Source organism: Oncorhynchus tshawytscha, linkage group LG19, assembly GCF_018296145.1.
Source record: "Oncorhynchus tshawytscha isolate Ot180627B linkage group LG19, Otsh_v2.0, whole genome shotgun sequence".
NCBI classification, from domain to species: domain Eukaryota; kingdom Metazoa; phylum Chordata; class Actinopteri; order Salmoniformes; family Salmonidae; genus Oncorhynchus; species Oncorhynchus tshawytscha.
Genome location: NC_056447.1, coordinates 767,265 through 791,981, shown reverse-complemented (window position 1 = coordinate 791,981; position 24,717 = coordinate 767,265). Strand labels below are relative to the sequence as shown.

The window sequence follows — 24,717 nt, the reverse complement described above, 5'->3', positions numbered from 1 at the left end:
GCAGGGTTTTCAGGACATTTCTCTAGCCATCCCTTTAAATTTGGTGTACTTTTATTTCAAAATGTTTCGACAGACCCAATAGAATATAGGGATCAATAAAAGAAAACCATGTGAATGCACACATATTCTCTCATTTTCAGCATCATTTGGTAGATTTAAAAGTACTGATCTTGTATACAGGGCATTTGGAAAGTATTAGACCCCTTTTCTACATTTTGTTACGTTATTCTAAAATGAATGAAATACAACATTTTATTCATCAATCTACACACAATACCCAGTAACGACAAAGCGAGAGAAAAAAACACAGGAATACCTTATTTACATAATTATTCAGACCCTTTACTTTTGAGACTCTAAATTGAGCTAAGGTGCATCCCTTTTACATTGATCATCCTTGATATGTTTCTACAACTTAATTGGAGTCCACAAGTGGTAAATTCAATTGATTGGACATGGTTTGGAAAGGCACACACCTGTCTGTATATGTCCCATAGTTGACAGTGCATGTCAAAGCAAAAAGTTCAAGGAATTGTCCATGAAACTCCTAGACAGGATTGTGTCGAGGCACAGATCTGGGGAAGGAGGCCCCAAGAACACAGTGGCCTCCATCATTCTTAAATGGAAGAAGTTTGGAACCACCAAGACAATTGCTCGAGCTGGCCGCCCGGCCAAACTGAGCAATTGGGGGAGAAGGTCAGGGAGTTGACCAAGAACCCGATGGTCACTCTGACAGAACTCCAGAGCTCCTCTGTGGAGATGGGAGAACCTTCCTGAAGAACCAACCATCTCTGCAGCACTCCATCAATCAGGCCTTTATGGTATAGTCAGTAAAACTCACATGACAGCCCACTTGGAGTTGGCCAAAAGGCACCTAAAGGACTCTCAGACCATGAGAAACAAGATTCTCTAGTCTGACCTGAATGCCAAGCTTCACGTCTGGAGGAAACCTGGCACCATCCCTATGGTGAAGCATGGTGGTGGCAGCATAATGCTGTGGGGATGTTTTTCAGTGGCGGGTACTGGGAGACTAGTCAGGATCGAGGGAAAGATGAACGGAGCAAAGTACAGACAGATTCTTGATGAAAACCTGCTCCAGAGTGCTCACGACATGAGACTGTAGGTTCACCTTCCAACTGGACAACGACCCTAAGCACACAGCCAAGACAATGCAGGAGTGACTTCGGGACAAGTCTCTGAATGTCCTTGAGTGGACCAGCCAGAGACTGGACTTGAACCCGATCAAACATCTCTGGAGAGACCTGGAAATAGATGTGCAGTGATGCCCCCCATGCAACCTGACAGAGCTTGAGAGAATCTGGGAATGGGAAAAACTCCCCAAATACAGGTGTGCCAAGCTTGTTGCATCATACCCAAGAAGACTTGAGGTTGTAATTGTTGCCAAAGGTGCTTAATCAAAGTGCATGCTTAGTCCCCTTCTGTACCCCCTGTATTCCCTGTTCACCCACAACTGTGTGGCCAAGCACGACTCCAACACCATCGGTTAAGTTTGCTGACTGACAACGATGAGATAGCCTGTAGGGTGGATGTCAGAGACCTGGCAGTGTGGTGCCAGGACAACAACCTCTCCCTCAACGTGAGCAAGACAAAAAGGATGATCGTGGACTACAGGAAAAGGAGGGCCTAACACGCCCCCATTCCTATCGACGGGGCTGCAGTGGAGCGGGTCGAGGGTTTCACGTTCCTTGGTGTCCACATCACCAGCAAACTATAATGGTCCAAACACACCAAGAAAGTTGTGAAGAGGGCACGACAAAGCCTTTTCCCCCTCAGGAGACTGAAATGATTTGGCATGGGTCCCCAGATCCCCAAAAGTTCTACCGCTGCACCATTGAGAGCATCCTGACCAGTTGCATCATCGCCTGTTATGGCAACTGCTTGGCATCTGACCGTAAGGCGCTACAGGGGGTAATGCATTCTTCCCAGTACATCACTGGGGCCAGGCTTCCTGACATCCATGACCCATATTCTAGGCAGTGTCAGAGGAAGACCCCAAAAAATCTCAAAGACTCCAGTCTCCAAACTCAAAGACAGTTCTCTCTGCTACCGCACGGCAAGCGCGGCACTGGAGCGCCAAGTCTAGATCCAAAAGGCTCCCTAACAGCTTCTACCCCCAAGCCATAAAACTGCTGAAAAATGTATCAAATGGTCACCCAGGCTATTTGCATTGACTCCCCCCCCCCCTTTGTTAATACACTGCTGCTACTCGCTGTTTATTATCTATGTATAGTCACTTTACCCATACCTACATGTACAAATTACCGCGGCTAACTTGTAACCCCGCACATTGACTCAGTACTGGTACCCGCTGTATAAACACTTGAAGTCGGAAGTTTACATACACCTTAGCCAAATACATTTGAATTCAGTTTTTCACAATTCCTGAATTTTAATCCAAGAAAAGATTCCCTGTTTTAGGTAAGTTAGGATCACCACTTTGTTTGAAGAATGTGAAATGTCAGAATAATAGTAGAGAGAATGATTTATTTCAGCTTTATTTCAGTTAGTATTTGGTAGCATTGCCGTTAAATTGTTTAACTTGGGTCAAACGTTTCGGGTAGCCTTCCACAAGCTTCCCACAATAAGTTGGGTGAATTTGGGCCCATTCCTCCTGAAAGAGCTGGTATAACTGAGTCAGGTTAGTAAGCCTCGCACACGCTTTTTCAGTTCTGCCCACAAATGTTCTATGGGATTGAGGTCAGGGCTTTGTGATGGCCACTCCAATACCTTGACTTTGTTGTCCTTAAGCCATTTTGCCACAACTTTAGAAGTTTGCTTGGGGTCATTGTCCATTTTCCTGCCTCATGATCTACTTTGTGAAGTGCACCAGTCCCTCCTGCAGCAAAGAACCCCCACAACATGCTGCCTCCCCCGTGCTTCACGGTAGGGATGGTGTTCTTCAGCTTGCAAGGCGCCCCCCTTTTCTTCCAAACATAACAATGGTCATTATGGCCAAACAGTAATATTTTTGATTAATCAGACCAGAGGACATTTCTCCAAAAAGTATGATCATTATCCCCATTTACAGTTGCAAACCGTAGTCTGGCTTTTTTTATGGCAGTTTTGGAGCAATGACTTCTTCCTTGCTGAGCTGCCTTTCAGGTTATGTCAATATAGGACTCGTTTTACTGTGGATATAGATACTTTTGTACCTGTTTCCAACCAACATCTTCACAGGGTCCTTTGCTGTTGTTCTGGGATTGATTTGCACTTTTCGCACCAAAGTACATTCATCTCTAGGAGACAGAACGCGTCTCCTTCCTGAGCAGTGTGATGGCTGCGTGTTCCCATGGTGTTTATACTTAAGTACTATTGTTTGTACTGATGAACGTGGTACCTTCAGGCATTTGGAAATTGCTCCCAAGGATGAACCAGACTTGTGTAGGTCTACCATTTTTTTCTGAGGTCTTGGCTGATTTCTTTTGACTTTCCCATGATGTCAAGCAAAGTGGCACTGGGTTTGAAGGTAGGCCTTGAAATAAATCCACAGGTACACCTCCAATTGACTCAAATGATGTCAATTAGCCTATCAGAAGCTTCTAAAGTCATTACATATTTTTCTGGAATTTTCAAAAACTTTTTAGGGTCACAGTCAACTTAGTGTATGTACACTTTTGACCCACTGTAATTGTGATACAGTGAATTATAAGTGAAATAATCTGTCTGTAAACAATTGTTGGAAAAAATGACTTGTGTCATGCACAAAGTAGATGTCCCCAACCAACTTGCCAAAACTATAGTTTGTTAACAAGAAATTTGTGGAGTGTTTGAAAAACAAGTTTAATTTACTCCAATCTAAGTGTATGTAAACCTCCGTAGTCTCATTATTGTTATTTTATTGTGTTATTTTTCATTTATTTTTTACTTTTACTTTTTTTTTCATTTAGTTTATATTCTAAATATTTTCTTAAATCTATTTTCTTAAAACTGCCTTGTTGGTTAAGGGCGTGTAAGTAAACACTTCATGGTAAAAAGACCTGTATTCTGCATATCTGACTAAAAATATTTCATTTAATTTGAATGAAGGGTCTGAATACTTATGGAAATGTTATACTTCAGTTTTTTTCATATATATATATATGGCTACAGAAGCATATAGCTTGGGTCTCCAAATTTCATCCAAATTTCATCCAAAGTTATAAGGCCAGCATTTAATAAACTTCACAGTGGAAAAGGTGCTATGTTGATGTGCTTCAGTTTGTTGTAATATGACTTGTTTCACATTTGTCTTTAGAAATCACAAAGTAAAATAGATCTAAAACAATTGTCATTTATATTTACAATCCCTCTTATCCAAACGGCTTACTCATTTACCTAGCTGCTTTCAATAGCCCTTATCAATTTGTAAATTACAGTGCATGGAGAATGGTGTTATTTCTATGGGGGAAAAGAAAGTAGATGTTGCTCCACTTGGAACCGACAGGTTGCTCGATGTTATTCATCGTTTCATCGCGCTTAAAGGTGGTGGAATTATGAGGGAATTAAGTCAAGGTCAGAATGCAGCGTATCGGTTGACACATCTCCGCCACACTTTAATTTATTTGATTTTCACCCCAAATGAATAGCGGGTCAGGTCAGAGAAAAGAGCATAAAAAGGTCATTACGTTCCCTTTACACGTAACAACGTCAGGTCGGAATTCCCCCCCGAAGTGACTCCTAGATGTTACACATTCTAAACCATTAGGAGACAGAGATATTTCTTGAAATCCTGCCCCTCTATGTATGCTCCTTTTTTCCTCCAGCCGTCCTTCAATCTCTCTCTCCATCTCTCCCAGGGCTGTGGTACAAGTGGCAGGGGTCGAGGCTGAGGAGGAGGCGGAGGCCATCTTAGAGGCCAAGCTGGTGAAGATCCGGCGTAGCCAAGCAGAGAAGGAGAACCAGGAGCTTGAGCAGCTCAGACACAAGCAGGCTGAGGCCGAGCAGGATCTGCAGGAGCTGAAGAGGAGGAGGGAGGAGAGACGCCAGGTCAGGGAGGGGGAGGAGCGCAGGAGCAGGGAGGAGGAGCAGCAGCGCCTGGCCAAGGAGGAGGTGATGGTCAACTGCAGTGTACAGTACATATGTAATGTGTAGCCTATGGCATTAAGAAACAAAAACAGAAAGAGATGAAACTCAATATCTTCCACATCAGCCGGTGCTGTAGTGCAGGGTAAGCCTAAGTAAGCACCGTTTACCCACCTTTTTTGGGGAGTTTACTCACCTTTTCTGGAAAAATGCATTGAAAGTATAGGGAGAGTGACTTTTTTCACCGCGACCACGGTCAGTTTAACCACCTACAGTATTATTATTTTTTTACCACTTAAATGTATATAAGGATGGGTATTCCGAGTCTTTTCGGGAAGCCAGAACATTTAACTCGGTTTAAAGAGCCGTTCATTTGGATCCCAATGGCTCTTCCATTTGGATCCCCAAACACAGGTGTGCCAAGCTTGTAGCGTCATACCCAAGAAGGCTCATGGCTATAATCACTGCCAAAGGTGCTTCAACAAAAGTACTGAATAAAGGGTCTGAATACTTATGTAAATGTGATATTTCAGTTTTGAATTATTTTAGAAATTTGCAAAAACTTCTGAAAACCTGTTTTTGCTTTGTCGTTATGGGGTATAGCGTGTTTATTGACGAGGAAAAATAAAACAATTTCATTCATTTTAGAATAAGGATGTAACGTAACAAAATGTGGAAAAGGTCAAGGGGTCAGAATTCTTCCCTGTATATCTCCTAGATTTAGGACAAACACCTGTTTTTTATGATTTATTTTGTTGACTGTAGTTTTTGGGGTTTTTCTTCCTTTGTACTATTTTCTATATTGCAGAATAATAGTGAAGACTATGAAATAACTTGTGGAATCATGTAGTAAGCAAAAAAGTGTTAAACAAATCAAAATCTATTTTATATTTGAGATTCTTCAAAGTAGCCACCCTTTGACTTGATGACAGCTTTCCACACTCTTGGCATTCTCTCAACCAGCTTCATGAGGAATGCTTTTCCAACAGTCTTGAAGGGGTTCACATATATATGCTGAGCACTTGTTGGCTGCTTTTCCTTCACTCTGCAGTCTAACTCATCTAAAACTATCTCAATTGGGTTAATGTTGGGTGATTGTGGAGGCCAGGTCATCTGATGCAGCACTACATCACTCTCCTTTGTCAACAATTAGCAATGGAGACATGGTGACATCCCTGTGCAGTTTCAGACCTGTCCTGCAGCTCAGTTCAGAAGGACGACTGTGTTTTTGATGTGTCTGGGTGGTTTAATACATAATACACCACATTATTCGAGTTGGTGTGAGGTTTTTAAATCATGTGAAGCTATTAGGGAAATCTAAAGTCAACCCAAATTTACCACGGATATTACAATTGGGTCACGTGCAGCTGCACTCAGAATTGATGATTACTTGCGTGCTGCCAGCTGAGAGCTTGTGGCCAGGATTGAAACAAACCAAACCTTAATTTATGTTGTGATGCAGTCACGACCACAAGTCTCACAAAATGTCGTTTTGTGTTACATTTAATTACCAAAATAATCCTATTTATACTTTGCAGTCAATTTTGACAGTATGATAAACGTTTCTGACTCATAACGTTTCTGATGCCACATTGGCTGTTTTCTAAATGAGAAGTTGTTTTTTAGAGTTAGTTGCTCTTTAAAAATTGACACATGAAAAAATAGCAGATTTCTAATGTAAAGCCTAACAGTTGGTTCAAAAGAACTTTTAGATGACAAAATTATTCAATTGCCTGCCAATTTATTTATTAAATGTTTTTATGCACTGCAAAAATGAGCATGGACCTGAATGAGGCTCTCTCACATTACCTGTTGTTCCTGCAGTGGAAATATCCTTCAGATAATGTTTTTCTAAGTTATCTGCAGATAATTGTTGTCTGGAGCTCAAGAAGCTGTACTAGCAGCCTGCGAATCAGTGAGGCAAATGAACCACTCTTTCACCGATGTGATTCGGTTCCTGACGTTCACCAAAAAGATCCATTGTGTGTCTTCCTGTACAGGAAGAAAAGAGGAGGATGAAGGAGGACATAGAGAGGAGGAGGATGGAGGCAGCAGAGAGGATGAAGAGCCTCAGTACCTCCAGTGTGGACGGAGATGAGTTGTTTAGCCCGCTCAATCCTAAAGGCTCCATCTACAAGGTAGCTAATGTTTCTGTTCTATATATACCTCAGGTTTGTAATTATTGCCCATGGTTATATATGACAAGCACCTCTTGTGTTGATATGGCAGTGAGTTTTTGAGATCATGGATAATGATAATGGTACCTTTGGTTTTCTGTATAAAATAAAGTGCTCGATATTTCTATATTGTTTTACTACAACAACAAAAAATAACTCAAATCCCACTTTATACTTTTATCTTTACAGCTACTTTGTTTAGTTTCAATCACGTAAGTTGCATGGGAGTGTTATAAATGTCAGCATTTTCCACAGCACATGTAGTGCAGCAGGTCACACACATTCATCTATGGGTTTGCTGTGATGTGTGGGTTTGCTGAGACGTGTGCAACTTTTAGTTAGCTCTGACAGCATGCCTTTATGTACAAATTGGATACCACCATTGACTGAAAAGTCAGAGACCATAATACAGGTGAAGTTGGAAGTTTACATACACTAAGGTTGGAGACATTAAAACTCATTTTTCAACCACTCCACAAATGTCTTGTTAACAAACTATAGTTTTGGCAAGTCGGTTAGGACATCTACTTTGTGCCTGACACAAGTAATTTTTCCAACAATTGTTTACAGACAGATTATTTCACTTATAATTCACTGTATCACAATTTTTGATTTCTTCAAACCAAGCTGCTTACCTATTGCAGATTCAGTCTTCCCAGCCTGGTGCAGGTCTACAATTTTGTTTCTGGTGTCCTTTGACAGCTCTTTGGTCTTGGCCATAGTGGAGTTTGGAGTGTGACTGTTTGAGGTTGTGGACAGGTGTCTTTTATACTGATAACAAGATCAAACAGGTGCCATTAACACAGGTAACGAGTGGAGGACAGAGGAGCCTCTTAAAGAAGAAGTTACAGGTCTGTGAGAGCCAGAAATCTTGCTTGTTTGTAGGTGACCAAACACTTATTTTCCACCATAATTTGCATATAAATTCATTAAAAATCCTACAATGTGATTTTCTGGATTTTTTTTCTCATTTTGTCTGTCATAGTTGAAGTGTACCTATGATGAAAATTACAGGCCTCTCCCATCTTTTTAAGTGGGAGAACTTGCACAATTGGTGGCTGACTAAATACTTTATTGCCCCACTGTAAATCCTTCTCTCTACTATTATTCTGACATTTCACATTCCTAAAACAAAGTGGTGATCCTAACTGACATAAAACAGGGAATATTTACTAGGATTAAATGTCAGGAATTATGAAAAACTGAATTTAAATGTACTTGACTAAGGTGGTTGTAAACTTCCGACTTCAACTGTATGTCATTGTATTTCAGCCCAAGTCCAAATGGTAGCTGTGACAGCCTGTGTTTACACTGGTCTGTGGTATTGTCCGTAACTCCTTCCACCTTGCTCTGCTTAAAAAGTAGGGTATTAAGTAATACAGGTAGTTGTCAGTATTGTAGATAGTGTTTCCATGGGTTCATTTGTTTGGATTCAGACGTTTGCACGGCATGGCATGTTGTGAAGCGTTGTGTAGTGTAAAATGTTCTTGTTTGTTGTCAGTTGATTAGATTTGTCAGATCACACAGGGATTGAAATCCACTCAGATCTTGATTTACAAGCCTGGCTCATTACATTACATTATTACTGTTATTATTATTAAAGATGCATCTATTTATCTCTCATGAATTCACTTCTTGTATTAACACTAATGAAGACAAACTCTGTCACCTTCTACAAAAGGGCAAGTTCAGCTACTATAACTTTTACTTCCTGCCTTCTGTTTCTAAGCTGACTTTCCTCTCTGGGTACAGGGTTGCTATGTTGGTGCCCTTGCCTACATCCTTAGTGCAGTCATGAGCATCCATCTGCTTGTGTGTGTAATTTCAGAGAGAGAATGATGAGAGTTTAACAGCAGAAAATACATTATTGGTGAGTTGGTGTCAACATGCTGTGCTCTTTGCTTCAGGTCCAGGGCTGAACAGTGAACAGTAACATAAGGGAACCTTTTGTGTGGGAAGAACCAGAGCTTGGTGCTGGATACGTAGAAGTATGACCTCTTTGGCAAGCAAATCAAATCAAATCAAATCAAATCAAATTTTATTTGTCACATACACATGGTTAGCAGATGTTAATGCGAGTGTAGCGAAATGCTTGTGCTTCTAGTTCCGACAATGCAGTAATAACGAGCAAGTAATCTAACTAACAATTCCAAAAAAAAAAAAAAAACTACTGTCTTATACACAGTGTAAGGGGATAAAGAATATGTACATAAGGATATATGAATGAGTGATGGTACAGAGCAGCATAGGCAAGATACAGTAGATGATATCGAGTACAGTATATACATATGAGATAAGTATGTAAACCAAGTGGCATAGTTAAAGTGGCTAGTGATACATGTATTACATAAGGATGCAGTCGATGATATAGAGTACAGTATCAACGTATGCATATGAGATGAACAATGTAGGGTAAGTAACATTATATAAGGTAGCATTGTTTAAAGTGGCTAGTGATATATTTACATCATTTCCCATCAATTCCCATGATTAAAGTGGCTGGAGTAGAGTCAGTGTCATTGACAGTGTGTTGGCAGTAGCCACTCAATGTTAGTGGTGGCTGTTTAACAGTCTGATGGCCTTGAGATAGAAGCTGTTTTTCAGTCTCTCGGTCCCAGCTTTGATGCACCTGTACTGACCTCGCCTTCTGGATGACAGCGGTAGAGGAACGATAGAAACGGTAGAGGACAGGACATTATGACCCTGGCTCAAACTAGAACTCCTCTGATACAAATGTATTCGTATTTTGATAATGACTTATAATCCCAAACATGTTTTCTTTACTATGATTCAGTCTGTAATGCATTAAATACACAGATTCAAGATAAGTAATTGGGTTTCGAGATGGAAGTCTTCCCACACCCTGATTCCATTATAATTATGCCTGCAGTAAACTGTGGACTGGGGCAGAGTTAGTTTAAATCTGTCTTTGATGATACGAACTGACACAGATACAGGCGGATGGAAACGGTTGAGAAAGACCAGCAGAAGATTTCTCTGTTTGACTTGGAAGAGATATTTGCTGCGTCAGGCCAAATACAGGGCTGTGATTATCATCAAATTGATCATGATAATCCCGGTCTAACAAATTCTAGAAGTCACGGAGCACTTCAACTGTTATATTCTAATTACAAAACAATAACCTTTAACATCACCCTCATGTTTTTCAGATCACAGAAAGAACAGAATCCTTGAACCGGTCCCTAAAGAAAAGGTGAATATCATACAAGTATACAAGGCCTTTTCACAATGAGTAACACGAAGCAAACAAACAAATTCCACAGCCCCGGTTGTTCCACTTGTACTCTCAAATACCTTCCCTCACTAATGCTTCGTTGTATCTTGAGGTTGACCAAAGTACTACTGGGCCCCTCGGCAGATGCCTGGATGGAGAGCTGCTATCTGAGGCAGAACAGCAGCTATGCAGGCTACATGGCTGGTGTGTAAATGTAAACATAGACAAAGAGGGCCAGTGGTGACCTCCAAATCTCTCTCAGTGCATCACCTTTGTCAGCCTGGATGATTTATGGCTTGGTTAACTCTGACCAGATGTGAGGGCTGGAGCCTGGGCTTGCTGGGTTCTCTCTGGTGGCTGGTGAGCTATAGCTCTGGACTGTGGGACGGCTCCATGCAGTCTGACTGCAGTAAGTGATCAGTGGTAAAGAGCTCTCAGCAGCTAGAGTAGAAGAGACCAGGCCAGAGTTTAATTCATATTAATACTGTGACTGAAAATAGGGTGTGATAACAACTTTATAGGGTGTGCACCCACATTACCCAGAATGCCCTGTGGTGAGGAAATTGAACTTCCTTAAGTTCTAAAATACACTTTACTAAGACATTGAGGATTATTCATATTCTGAATCGTTCAGTGGAGTTCTTTCTCGAACATTTCATTAACAGTTTATCCAAAAAAAGTAGGATTTCTTAATCTAATACATCCCATAATAAGCACTGAGCTCTGTTGACAGAGTGGTGCAGCTTTCTCGCAGCAACATTGAGGATTTTACATGTTGTGGTGGTCATCTTCAAAGGGAGATTAGCGTAACACGAGCTGAATTCAATGTAAAAGGCTTTGAAAATAAAAAAGCTTGCTCAGAGCTCAGTGTTCTGTTTACCTTTGACAGTGATAAGCTTTTGTGAGAAGTCTTCGAAAAAGAACAGGCATTTTGCATTAATATGAAAAGAGTATACTAAAATATGAAAATACTACATGTAATGTCTCAAAATCGATATCTATCTCACCTCTACATTGTTTTACATCCTGCGGATTCGAGACGAAATATGACGAGTTCAACGGGAAAGTGAGCCTGTCAGTTAGTTCATTCTCGCACAGCAACCTGCCTAGCTGAAGTGATGCTGTGCAATTTTCCTTATTTTTGCCCACTTTTTCCCTCTGGCCTCCATTGACTGTCACATTAACATTGGCCATCCTAAAAGGTTAAAAACTCCAATACCTTAAGACCGGATTATGATAGAGTCATGAGGTTAGACCATTGGCTTCCTTAGAGGATTATCGACACAATTAACATGTGTTTTAATTTTTTTTTTTACCCATTGGTCAAAATATGTTTTTTATTGGACACCGTAAACTTTATCTTCCAGGTGCAGGTTTGAGATCTGAGGAATTGAGTGTGACATAATGTTTAAGTCTAGACAGGTTTTTTTATGACAGAGGGAAGGATCACTGTGTGTTAGTCCTTTGATGTGGGTGTTCCACTCCCTTGTTGATGTGTGTAAAAACACTGTAAGACCGAATCAAATCTTTCCGGAGAAGAATACGGTTGACAGACAGCTTTCTTCACCCCTTCACTTTTAACAGCCTCGACTCATGCAGATAGAAAACATGACATCATTCAGAAAACCCCATTTCAACGTCTTTGCAGAACAAAACACCCTCCAAATAAAGATTTGTGGGCTGTGCACGTTTATGAAGTTCAAATAATCCTACCATGCCTGTGAAGAAGCTATGTAATCCTCAAACTAACCAGCCATATCAGGCTAATGACTCACACATGCCTTTCACGGGAGCTCTCTTTTAAAAAATAAACAGTTTTGAGGCCATGTTGAAATGCAGGAAATAGGGTCAGTATTTCCAGATTTGTCCCACACGGTTTGTTTTCCTGTTTAGTGTATATGTCTGAGATTAGGACTCTTGTGTAGTGGGGTTTAGGCAACTGGCAGCGTGTGTGTGTGTCTGGATGTGTGTGTGCGTGTGTGTGTGCCTGTGTGCGTGTGAAGGGGGCCTTTGCCCTGGGTCCCACTGCGGTCAGTGAGCAAGCTTCATACTGGGCCTGAAAGACAGTCTTGACAGAAGCTGTAAGAGATCCCACCCACTCTCTAATGGCAGTGTAGATTCAAGTGGCTCATTTTACCAAGGGGGGGGGGTATCATAACAATGTGGAAAAGGGATGTTTCACTCTGGGATCTGATCCCCGTTCACTTGCGGGCCTATAGCCAGTCAGAAGAGATCTTTAAAATGTATTATTTTCTTCCCACAAACATTTTCACTGACCGAGTGTCTTTGTTTTGGATACAGCAACAGCTTCAAGAAGACACAGCCCCCTGTTCTCCTCGCCAAGATCGATGACAGGCTGGAGCAGTACACCCACGCCATTGAGGTTAGCTCCCACCTGGTAGCTCCCCTCTTCTTCCCTCTCTCTCTCCCTTCCTCCCGACAGACAGAGGCTCCATTGATGAAGGCTGTGTGATGAATGCTTTCATCTGGTGACTATTCAGCCAGACTTCTCTGTCCCCTTCTCTTCCTCTCTAAAGGTGACGTGCTGCGTCAGTCTCACACACACAAAGTTACTGTATATACTGTAGTTAAACCTCAGCCTCAGCCTCACAGTCCGTCAAACCACCTCTACTCTATCATATGGGAGAGGATTGATGGGCACTTGAGGATAGGCTTAGCTTGCTTTCTCATCTCTGTGGTGCCGGAGTCATACTATAAGTACGGTTGAAGTCGGAAGTTTACATACACCTTAGCCAAATACATGTAAACTCAGTTTTTCACAACTCCTGACATTTAATCCTAATAAAATCCTAACTGTCTTAGGTCAGTTAGGATCACCACTTTATTTTAAGAATGTGAAATGTCAGAGTAATAGAAGAGAGATTTATTTATTTCAGCTTTTATTTCTTTCATCACACTTCCAGTAGGTCAAAAGTCTACATACACTCAATTAGTATTTGGTAGCATTGCCGTTAAATTGTTTAACTTAGGTCAAACATTTTGGGTAGCCTTCCACAAGCTTCCCACAATAAGTTGGGTGAATTTTGGCCCATTCATCCTGACAGAGCTGGTGTAACTGAGTCAGGTTTGGAGGCCTCCTTGCTTGTGCACACTTTTTAAGTTCTGCCCACAAATGTTCCATAGGATTGAGGTCAGGGCTTTGTGATGGCCACTCCGTTACTTTGAATTTGCTGTCCTTAAGCCATTTTGCCACAGCTTTGGAAGTATGCTTGTGGTCATTATTCATTTGGAAGACCCATTTGCGACCAAGCTTTAACTTCCTGACTGATGTCTTGAGATGTTGCTTCACTATATCCACATAATTTTCCTGCCTCATGATGCCATCTATTTTGTGAAGTGCACCAGTCCCTCCTGCAGCAAAGCACCCCCACAACATGATGCTGCCACCCCCGTGCTTCATGGTTGGGATGGTGTTCTTCAGCTTGCAAGCATCCCCCTTTTTCCTCCAAACATAACGACTGTCATTATGGCCAAACAGTTCTATTTTTGTTTCATCAGACCAGAGGACATTTCTGCAAAAAGTGCGATCATTGTCCCATAGTGCAGTTGAAAACCGTAATCTGGCTTTTTTTATGGCAGTATTGGAGCAGTGGCTTTTTCCTTGCTGAGCGGCCTTTCAGGTTATGTCGATATAGAACTCGTTTTACTGTGGATATAGATACTTTTGTACCTGTTTCCTCAAGGATCTTGACAAGGTCCTTTGCTGTTGTTCTGGGATTGATTTGCACTATTTGCAATTTTTTTCTGAGGTCTTGGCTAATTTCTTTAGATTTTCCCATGATGTCAAGCAAAGAAGCACTGAGTTTGAAGGTAGGCCTTGAAATACATCCACAGGTACACCTCCAATTCACTCAAATTATGTCAATTAGCCTATCAGAAGCCATGACATAATTTTCTAGAATGTTCCGAGCTGTTTAAAGGCACAGTCAATTTAGTGTATGTAATATTCTGACCCACTGGAATTGTGATACAGTGAATTATAAGTGCAATAATCTGTCTGTAAACAATTGTTGGAAAAATTACTTGTGTGATGCACAAAGTAGTTGTCCTAACCGACTTGCCAAAACTATAGATTGTTAATTAACAAGACATTTGAAAAGTGTTTGAAAAACGAGTTTTAATGACTCCAACCTAAGTGTATGTAAATTTCGACTTCTACTGGAGTAAAGTGTGTGTGTGAGTGAATAAGTGTTAGGGGCCCTCTTACTCTTTCACAAGACACTATTGCATCATCCGATTACTACCATGCCTTGTTAACCTTTTACTAGAGACGAGATACAGTTCATTTGGAAAGTATTCAGACCCCTAGATTTTTTTCGTTACGTTACAGCCTCCATAATGACAAAGCGAAAACAACACATAAAACATTTAAAACAGAAAAACCTTATTTACATAAGTATTCAGACCCTTTGCTATGAGATTCGAAATTGAGCTCAGGTGCATCCTGTTTCCATTGATCATCCTTGAGATGTTTCCTCAACTTGATTGGAGTCCACCTGTGGTAAATTCAATTGATTGGACATGATTTGGAAAGGCATTTGGCCTGGAACTATTTGGCCTGGAGGAAACCTGGCACCACCCCTATGGTGAAGCATGGTGGTGGCAGCATGATGCTGTGGGGATGTTTTTCAGCGGCAGGGACTGGGAGACTAGTCAGGACCGAGGGAAAAATGAACGGAGCAAAGTACAGAGAGGTCCGTGATGAAAACCTGCTCCCGAGAGCTCAGGACCTCAGACTGAGGAGGTTCACCTTCCAAAAGGATAACGACCCTAAGCACACAGCCAAGACAACGCAGGAGTGGTTTCGGGACAAGCCTATGAACGTCCTTGAGTGGCCCAGCCAGATCCCGGACTTAAATTGACGAGGGGGAAAAAATAATTTAATACATTTTAGAATAAGGCTGTAAAATCTGGATAAAAAAATCCTTTCCAAATGCACTGTATACAGTGTTGACCGTGAATGCAGTCTTCGCGGGTACATTGCCTTTAAATTTCAATCATGCTATAACGCTGAACTTCAGTAATACAGATTGAATGTTACTCATGTTACTCATTATGTCTAATTATGTTATATTGTGGTTCATTTTCATACTATCTAATTTCCCCCTAATCAGACTTGATAAATATCAGTGAACAAGCTTGATACATGTTTCTTTTTGATCTAGAGTTCTGTTATTTCTATGCAAATTCCATGCAATTGGAAGGTAAAGTATATCACATTGTTATGTTGTGCAGTACTCCCAGGAGGCCAAGGCAGCCAAACAGGGCCTGATGGACATCCCCATGTCACCTGAGGCAGTGTCCTCCAAGAAGCACTTGTTTGAGGCTGGAGAGGCTTGGAACCAGAGCCCGTCCAAAGGCACACCATCCAAGGCAAGGAAACACCAACTTGACATTACATACTGTACACATGAACAAATATAGTCAAAGGCCAATTTATTTCTCACCATCGCTAATGACATTATACATCCACCAACATAAATAGACCCTTATCAGTGTTTCCCCTAGGATTTTTTTCAGCAGCAGTGGCAAAGTTAGCGTAGGGGGCGGGGCATTGTAGTGGGTGTGGCCAATGGTGCTTTCCAACATTTCTAGAGACCACCCTGATTGTTCGTCCTCAAAGATGATCTTATTTAAAAATATATAGCTCCATTATCTTTTCTACATACATTATATCTGTTGTTAGTCATTTAAGTTTACACTGAAAACGTTTAACCATCCCGAAAATTATATATACTGAACAAAAATTTAAACGCAACATGCAACAATTTCAAAGATTTTACTGAGTTACAGTTCATATAAAGAAATTAGATCATTTAAAAATAAATGAATTAGGCCCTAATCTATGGATTTCACATCACTGGGAATACAGATATGCATCTGTTGGTCACATATACCTTAAAAAAGAAAGGTAGGGGAGGGGATCAGAAAACCAGTCTGTATCTGCTGTAACCACCATTTGCGTCGTGCGACACATCTTCTTCTCAGAGAGTTGATCAGACTGTTGATTGTGGCCTGTCAAATGTTGTCCCACTCCTCTTCAATGGCTGTTGCTGGATAGTGGTGGGAATTGGAACTTGCTGTCATACACGTTGATCCAGAGCATCCCAAACAAGCTCAATGGGTGGCATGTGTGGTGAGTATGCAGGACGTGGAAGAACTGGGACATTTACAGCTTCCAGGAATTGTGTACAGCTCCTTGCAACATCGGACCGTGCATTATCATGCTGAAACATGAGGTGATCACTGCAGATGCATGGCACGACGATGGGCCTCAGGATTTCGTCACAATATCTCTGTGGTTTCAAATTGCCATCGATGAAATGCATTTGTATTCGTTGATATGCCACACCTGTCAAGTGGATGGATTATCAAAAGATACATTCTCACGAACAGGATGTAAACACATTTTTGTTAAATATTTGAGAGAAGAAGAGAAGAGAAGCTTTTTGTGCTCATGGAACATTTTGGGGATTTTCATTTCAGCTCAAGGAATCATGGGACCAATATTTTACATATTGTGCCGACAGTCATGGAAGCTCTGCTTCTAGCTCCTCAGCAACTTAGCAATATTTTATTTATTTGTGTGTTATTTCTTACATTATCAAATCAAATTTTATTTGTCACATGCGCCGAATACAACAGTGAAATGCTTACTTACGAGCCCCTAAACAACAATGCAGTTTAAAGAATAAGCATAAGAAATATAAGTAAAAAGTAATTAAAGAGCAGCAGTAAAATAACAATAGCGAGACTATATCAAATCAAAACAAACCAAATGTATTTATAAAGCCCTTCGTACATCAGCTGATATCTCAAAGTGCTGTACAGAAACCCAGCCTAAAACCCCAAACAGCAAGCAATGCAGGTGTAGAAGCACGGTGGCTAGGAAAAACTCCCTAGAAAGGCCAAAACCTAGGAAGAAACCTAGAGAGGAACCAGGCTATGTGGGGTGGCCAGTCCTCTTCTGGCTGTGCCGGGTGGAGATTATAACAGAACATGGCCAAGATGTTCAAATGTTCATAAATTACCAGCATGGTCAAATAACAATAAGGCAGAACAGTTGAAACTGGAGCAGCAGCACGGCCAGGTGGACTGGGGAGAGCAAGGAGTCATCATGTCAGGTAGTCCTGAGGCATGGTCCTAGGGCTCAGGTCCTCCGAGAGAGAGAAAGAAAGAGAGAAAGAAAGAGAGAATTAGAGAGAGGACACTTAAATTCACACAGGACACCGAATAGGACAGGAGAAGTACTCCAGATATAACAAACTGACCCTAGCCCCCCGACACATAAACTACTGCAGCATAAATACTGGAGGCTGAGCAGGAGGGGTCAGGAGACACTGTGGCCCCATCCGAGGACACCCCCGGACAGGGCCAAACAGGAAGGATATAACCCCACCCACTTTGCCAAAGCACAGCCCCCACACCACTAGAGGGATATCTTCAACCACCAACTTACCATCCTGAGACAAGGCCGTGTATAGCCCACAAAGATCTCCACCACGGCACAACCCAACGGGGGGCGCCATCCGAGACAGGAAGATCACATCAGTGACTCAACCCACTCAAGTGACGCACCCCTCCTAGGGACGGTATGAAAGAGCCCCAGTAAGCCAGTGACTCAGCCCCTGTAATAGGGTTAGAGGCAGAGAATCCCAGTGGAAAGAGGGGAACCGGCCAGGCAGAGACAGCAAGGGCGGTTCGTTGCTCCAGAGCCTTTCCGTTCACCTTCCCACTCCTGGGCCAGACTACACTCAATCATATGACCCACTGAAGAGATGAGTCTTCAGTAAAGACTTAAAGGTTGAGACCGAGGGCCTATATACAGGGGGGTACCGGCACAGAGTCAATGTGCGGGGGCACCGGTTAATTGAGGTAATATGTACATGTAGGTAGAGTTATTAAAGTGACTATGCATAGATGGTAACAACAGAGAGTAGCAGTGATGTAAAAGGGGGGGGGTGGGGGCAATGCAAAAAGTTGGGTAGCCATTTGATTAGATGTTCAGGAGTCTTATGGCGTGGGGGTAGAAGCTTTTTAGAAGCCTCTTGGACCTAGACTTGCCGCTCAGGTACCGCTTGCCGTGCGGTAGCAGAGAGAACAGTATATGACTAGGGTGGCTGAAATTTCCTGAGGGGCAAGCGGTATTGTCGTACCCTTTTCCACCTGTCTTGGTGTGTTACGACATTGATAAATCCTTAGGTTTTAGGCGCCCTGTTCACAACCGTCTTGGTGTGCTTGGACCATGTTAGTTTGTTGGTGATGTGGACACCAAGGAACTTGTAGCTCTCAACCTGCTCCACTGCAGCCCCGTCAATGAGAATGGGGGCGTGCTCAGTCCTATTTTTCCTGTAGTCCACAATCATCTCCTTTGTCTTGATCACGTTGAGGGAGAGGTCGTTGTCCTGGCACCACACGGCCGGGCTTCTGACCTCCTCCCTCTAGGCTGTCTCATCGTTGTCGGTGATCAGGCCTACCACTGTTGTGTCATCTGCAAACTTAATGATGGTGTTGGAGACGTGCATGGCCATGCAATCATGAGTGAACAGGGAGTACAGGAGGGGACTAAGCACGCACCACTGAGGGGCCCCTGTGTTGAGGATCAGCATGGCGGATGTGTTGTTACTTACCCTTACCACCTGGGGGTGGCCCTTCAGGAAGTTCAGGATCCAGTTGCAGAGGGAGGTGTTTAGTCCCAGGGTCCTTAGCTTATTGAGGGCACTATGGTGTTGAACAATGAATTGCATTCTGACATAGGTGTTCCTTTTGTCCAGGTGGGAAAGGGAAGTGTGGAGAGCAATAGCGATTGCATCATCTGTGGATCTGTTGGGCTGGTATGCCAATTGGAGTGGGTCTAGGGTTTCTGGGATAATGCTGTTGATGTGAAGCCATGAACAGCCTTTCTAAGCACTTCATGGCTACAGATGTGAGTGCTACGGGTCGGTAGTCATTTAGGCAGGTTACCTTAGTGTTCTGCTTAAAACATGTTGGTATTACAGACTCGGACAGGGAGAGGTTGAAAATGTCAGTGAAGACACTTGCCAGTTGGTCAGCGCATGCTCGCAGTATACGTCCTGGTAATCCATCTGGCCCCGCGGCCTTGTGAATGTTGACCTGTTTATAAGTCTTACTCACATCGGCTGCGGAGAGCGTGATCACACAGTCTTCCGGAAAAGCTGGTGCTCTCATGCATGTTTCAGTGTTATTTGCAGTGTTATGTGAAGCGAGCATAGAAGTAGTTTAGCTCGTCTGGTAGGCTTGTGTCACTGGGCAGCTCTCTGCAGTGCTTCCCTTTGTAGTCTGTAATGGTTTGCAAGCCCTGCCACATCCGACGAGCTTCAGTGCCGGTGTAGTACGATTCGATCTTAGTCCTGTATTGACACTTTGCCTGTTAGATGATTCGTCTGAGGGCATAGCGGGATTTTTTACAAGCTTCCGGGTCCCGCTCCTTGAAAGCGGCAGCTCTAGCCTTTAGCTCAGTGCGGATTTTGCCTGTAATCCATGGCTTTTGGTTGGGGTATGTACGTATGATCACTGTGGGGACGATGTCATCGATGCACTTATTGATGAATCCAATGACTGATGAGGTGTACTCCTCAATGTCATTGGAGGGAATCCCAGGACATATTCCAGTCTGTGATAGCAAAACAGTCCTGTAGCTTAGCATCTGCTTCATCTGACCACTTTTTTATTGATCTAGTCACTGTTGCTTCCTGCTTAATTTGAGCTTGTAAGCAGGAATCAGGAGGATCGAATTACGGTCAGATTTGCCAAATCGATGGCGAGGGAGATCTTTGTATAATTCTCTGTGTGTGGAACAAAGGTGGTGTATTCCCTCTGTTTGCACATTTAACATGCTGATAGAAATTTGGTAAAAACGGATTTAAGTTTCCCTGCATTAAAGTCCCCGGCTACTAGGAGCTCCGCCTCTGGGTGAGCGTTTTCTTGTTTGCTTATGGTGGAATACAGCTCATTCAATGCTGTCTTATAGTGCCAGCCTCAGTATGTGGTGGTATATAAATAGCTATGAAAAATACAGATGAAAACTCTAGGTAGATAGTGTGGTCTACATCTTATCATGAGATACTCTTCCTCAGGTGAGCAATAGCTCGAGACTTCTTTAGATATCATGCACCACCTGTTATTTACAAAAAAACAAAGTCCGCCGCCCCTTTCTTACCAGACACCGCTGTTTTCTCCTGCCAGTACATTTTTTAACCAGCCAGCTGTATGTTGATAGTGTCGTTGTTCAGCCACGAATCCGTAAAGGATAAGATATTACAGTTTTGAATGTCCCGTTGGTAGTTTAATCTTCCGCGTAGGTCATCTATTTTATAATGCAACGTGGAAAAAGTCAAGGTGTCAAGTGGTCTGAATACTTAGTACCAGTCAAACGTTTGGACAAACCTACTCATTCAAGGGTTTTTCTTTATCTTTACTATTTTCTACATTGTAGAATAATCTTAAAGACATCAAAATTTTGAAATAACACATATGGAATTATGTAGTAACCAAATAAGTGTCAAACAAATCAAACTTTTTGTTATATTTGAGATTCTTCAAAGTAGCAACTCTTTGCCTTGATGACAGCTTTGCACACTCTTGGCATTCTCTCAACCAGCTTCACCTGGAATGCTTTTCCAACAGTCTTGAAGGAGTTCCCACATATGCTGAGAACTTGTTGGCTGCTTTTCTTTCACTCTGCGGTCCAACTTATCCGATTGTGGAGGCAATGTCATCTGATGCAGCACTCCATCACTCTCCTTCTTGGTCAAATAGCCTTGACACAGCCTGGAGGAGTGTTGCGTCATTGTCCTTTTGAAAAACAAATTATAGTTCCACTAAGCGCAAACCAGATGGGATGGCGTATCACTGCAGAATGCTGTGGTAGACATGCTGGTTAAGTGTGCCTTGAATTCTAAATAAATCACTGACAGTGTCACCAGCAAAGCACCCCCACACATCACACCTCCTCCTCCATGCTTCATGTTGGGAAACAGACATGCGGAGATCATCCGTTCACCTACTCTTCATCTCACAAAGGCACCGTGGTTGGAACCAAAAAATCGAATCTCAAAAATCTCAAGACTCATCAGACCCAAGGACAGATTTCCACCTCTCTAATGTCCATTGCTCGTGTTTCTTGGCCCAAGCAAATGTCTTCTTATTATTGGTGTCCTTTAGTAGTGTTTTTTTGCAGCAATAATACCATGAAGGACTGATTCACGCAGTCTACGCTGAACAGTTGATGTTGAGATGTGTCTCTGACATGAACTCTGTGAAGCATTTATTTGTGCTGCAATTTCTGTTAACTCTAATGAACTTATACAGCAGAGGTAGCTCTGGGTCTTCCTTTCCTGTGGCGGTCCTCATGAGAGCCAGTTTCATCATAGCGCTTGATGGTTTTGTGACTTTCAAAGTTCTTGAAATGTTGCGGATTGACTGACCTTCACGTTTTAAAGTAGTGATGGACTGTTGTTTCTCTTTGCTTATTTGAGCTGTTCTTGGCATAATATAGACTGGTCTTTTACCGAATAGGGCTATCTTCTGTATACCACACCTACCTTGTCACAACACAGCTGATCAGCTCAAATACATTAAGAAGGAAAGAAATTCCCCAAATTAACTTTTAACAAGGCACACATGGTAATTGAAATGAATTCCCTAGTGACTTCCTAACTAAGATGGTTGAGAGAATGCCAAGAGTGTGCAAAGCTGTCATCGAGGCAAACTTTGAAGAATCTCAAATATAAAATATATTTTGATTTGTTTAACACTTTTTTTGGTTACCACATGATTCCATATGTGTTATTTCATACTTGTGATATCTTCACTATTATTCTACACTGTAGAAAATCGTAAAAATAAAGAAAAACCCTTGAATAAGTAGGTGTGTCCAAACTTTTGACTGGTACTGTATAGATATAAAGTGGAGTGGCGGCAACAATTTAGCAGCAGTGCTTATGGATACAAAACATGCTCTTTTACATACAGTAGCTGCCTTGAGTTATACTGTAGACTAGAGACACAGACATACCTAGCTAGCGCTTTCAAAATACATTTTCACACTGTGCAGATGTCTAAATATATCAGTCCTAATGCTTCTCTCCATGCTATTGTATGGGTGTGATCTCACACCTCTGTTTATAGTCCTCCCACCCCACCCCAGGCCATAGCCCCTGACTCTCCCTGATGTGTTTAATTACTGCATCTCATTCATCGTGTGCAGGCCAAGGTTCTTTGAGGTATCCGGAAAAGGCATGGCAACTTGACCCGGGGCGAGTGGAATAACAAACACCCTGTGAGCCACGGCGGTAGGGATCAGAGGCGCTGAAGGCTGTAGTTTATTTTTACTCTCTACCACAAATGTGTGGTTTCCCCCAGCCCCTCTCTCCTGTACCTCAGAGGTATTCAATAGTATGTAGCAGTAGCTGTTAGCCTGCCCACCCAAAACCAAACCTATTTTATGTGCTGGACAGCTACATGTATGTGTCACTGTCACAAGACACTATCGAATACATAATGAATGGAAGTGTCTTGTTGAATGCCTGAGTTGACGTATGTCTGTGTGTGTGTCAGCAGAATGCTGAGGGTCTGAAGGTGGGTGTGGCAGACCTGATCACCCAGTGGGTGAAGGGGAACCCAGATGGCACAAGCAGGAACTCGCCCCCGAGACCAGCTGTAAGTTTATCTCAGAACAGAGCTATGTACAGTATATATGGGTATACATTTACTGTATATGGCTCTGCATTTCACCAGTCTCCACCTGAGTAATCCTGGTTAACCCAGAACTAAAGTCTTGCATAGCTAGTTGGTCAGCTTCTTGATTAAGTTCTGGTTCCATAAGTGTTAAGAGAGGCGATGAAGAGATGCTAGAACAAGGAATGGAACCAGAACAAGGAGCTCCAACCTCTCTCTCTGCAAGTTACGGACAAGTTTATGAGCCAAATGTCTTCTCCCTTTCTGAAAATCAAGATGATTTCATGATTTGTCTAAATAACCTGTGACGACAAACCCAAGCACCGGAACTAATGCTTAGCTGTCAGTGCCCATAGTATAAAGAGGTCTATAAAGAGATCTATGGTACCATTTATGTTTATGTATTCTGCTCACAAGAGATTACCTGTGGAATATACACTACCACAAATGGCTTCCCTGTCACTATTCTCTAGCACTGGCATCCCCTTTACATAGGTGGCTTAAGGTTGGACACTGTTGTATGATGACACACGGGGTGTCGCATCCCCTTTACAGAGACTGAATCCTTTTCATCAAAATACAGCATTAGTGAAACATTTGTGTATCTACTTCCTTTACTTTCCTTCCTCAGTCTTCTCATTTCAACTCTCTTCATGTCCTCCCTTCTCAAGGTAACTGCCCCTCTCGCTTTCATTCCCTCTCAGTTTCCTTCTGAACTCTTCCACACGTAAGTGTTTGCAGTACAGCTGTGTACAGGCATGCGGAGAATCAGAGGAGCGTTGGTGCAGTGAGCTTCATCCAAGGCTGCCCCCTTCTGGGGTGTAATTCTGTTGTGGCGGTTCAGAACCAAAGCCAAGAGGATTGCTTGTCTTGCATGGCTGACAAAATCATTTGATATACAGCTGAGTTTATGTTTGGTGCTGTTCATTCCCCAGGATGTAAAAGCTGGTGACGTGATGCAGAAAAAGAACATGTGGGAGATCATTGGAGAAACATCCCCTGGGAGATTAGGGGCAAAGGTGAGCACGCTCACTCGCTCGCAGACATACACATACAGTATTTGAATATTCTGTGACAAACTCAGTGTATTTACTGTGGCAAATGATTTCTGTTCTAAATCAGTCCCTATGCTTTTCAGGGCAATCCATCTGGTAAAAGGTACAAATTTGTGATGACTGCTCATGGCAAGTATGTGAAGATTCCTGTTGATGATGATGAATATATGGATGAATACACCAATGGAAAAGCAGGTGCGATGACTGGGTCTATACAATAATCATACACTTTAAAACATTACTGTAATTACCATGAGTAGTCCAATAATAACTCATATTTTCTTAGGCAAAAAACACCTTTTTATTCTGCTGGTCCTGCAGATAAAAACCAACAATTATAGACAAAATACCAGCTACAATTCAATAATATATATATATATAATATTTATTTTATCAAACACCAAAAGGGCAATAGCTTTGCCCTTGACCTTGCTGTGACCATTATCTTCACTACAGAATACATTTTCTCTATTTCATTCTGTAGTTCAAGATGAACTTTCTATGTCAA

At 42.2% G+C, this 24,717-nt stretch overlaps 1 protein-coding gene across 6 annotated transcripts in view; it reads left to right on the top strand.

Moving 5' to 3' along the window:
• The window catches only part of LOC112218199 (non-muscle caldesmon), a 60,893-nt gene that overhangs the window by 25,228 nt on the left and 10,948 nt on the right, over window positions 1-24,717 (top strand). For 3 of the 6 annotated variants that reach the window (XM_024378808.2, XM_024378805.2, XM_024378804.2), the window contains exons 5-13: window positions 4,797-5,049; window positions 7,023-7,160; window positions 9,028-9,069; window positions 10,370-10,413; window positions 12,736-12,817; window positions 15,691-15,828; window positions 23,038-23,136; window positions 24,090-24,173; window positions 24,293-24,404. In XM_024378808.2, the coding sequence (XP_024234576.1) occupies window positions 4,797-5,049; window positions 7,023-7,160; window positions 9,028-9,069; window positions 10,370-10,413; window positions 12,736-12,817; window positions 15,691-15,828; window positions 23,038-23,136; window positions 24,090-24,173; window positions 24,293-24,404 (992 nt within the window). The remainder of the gene's footprint in view (window positions 1-4,796; window positions 5,050-7,022; window positions 7,161-9,027; window positions 9,070-10,369; window positions 10,414-12,735; window positions 12,818-15,690; window positions 15,829-23,037; window positions 23,137-24,089; window positions 24,174-24,292; window positions 24,405-24,717) is intronic. The other 3 variants (XM_024378807.2, XM_024378806.2, XM_024378809.2) reach the window with 3 other exon arrangements.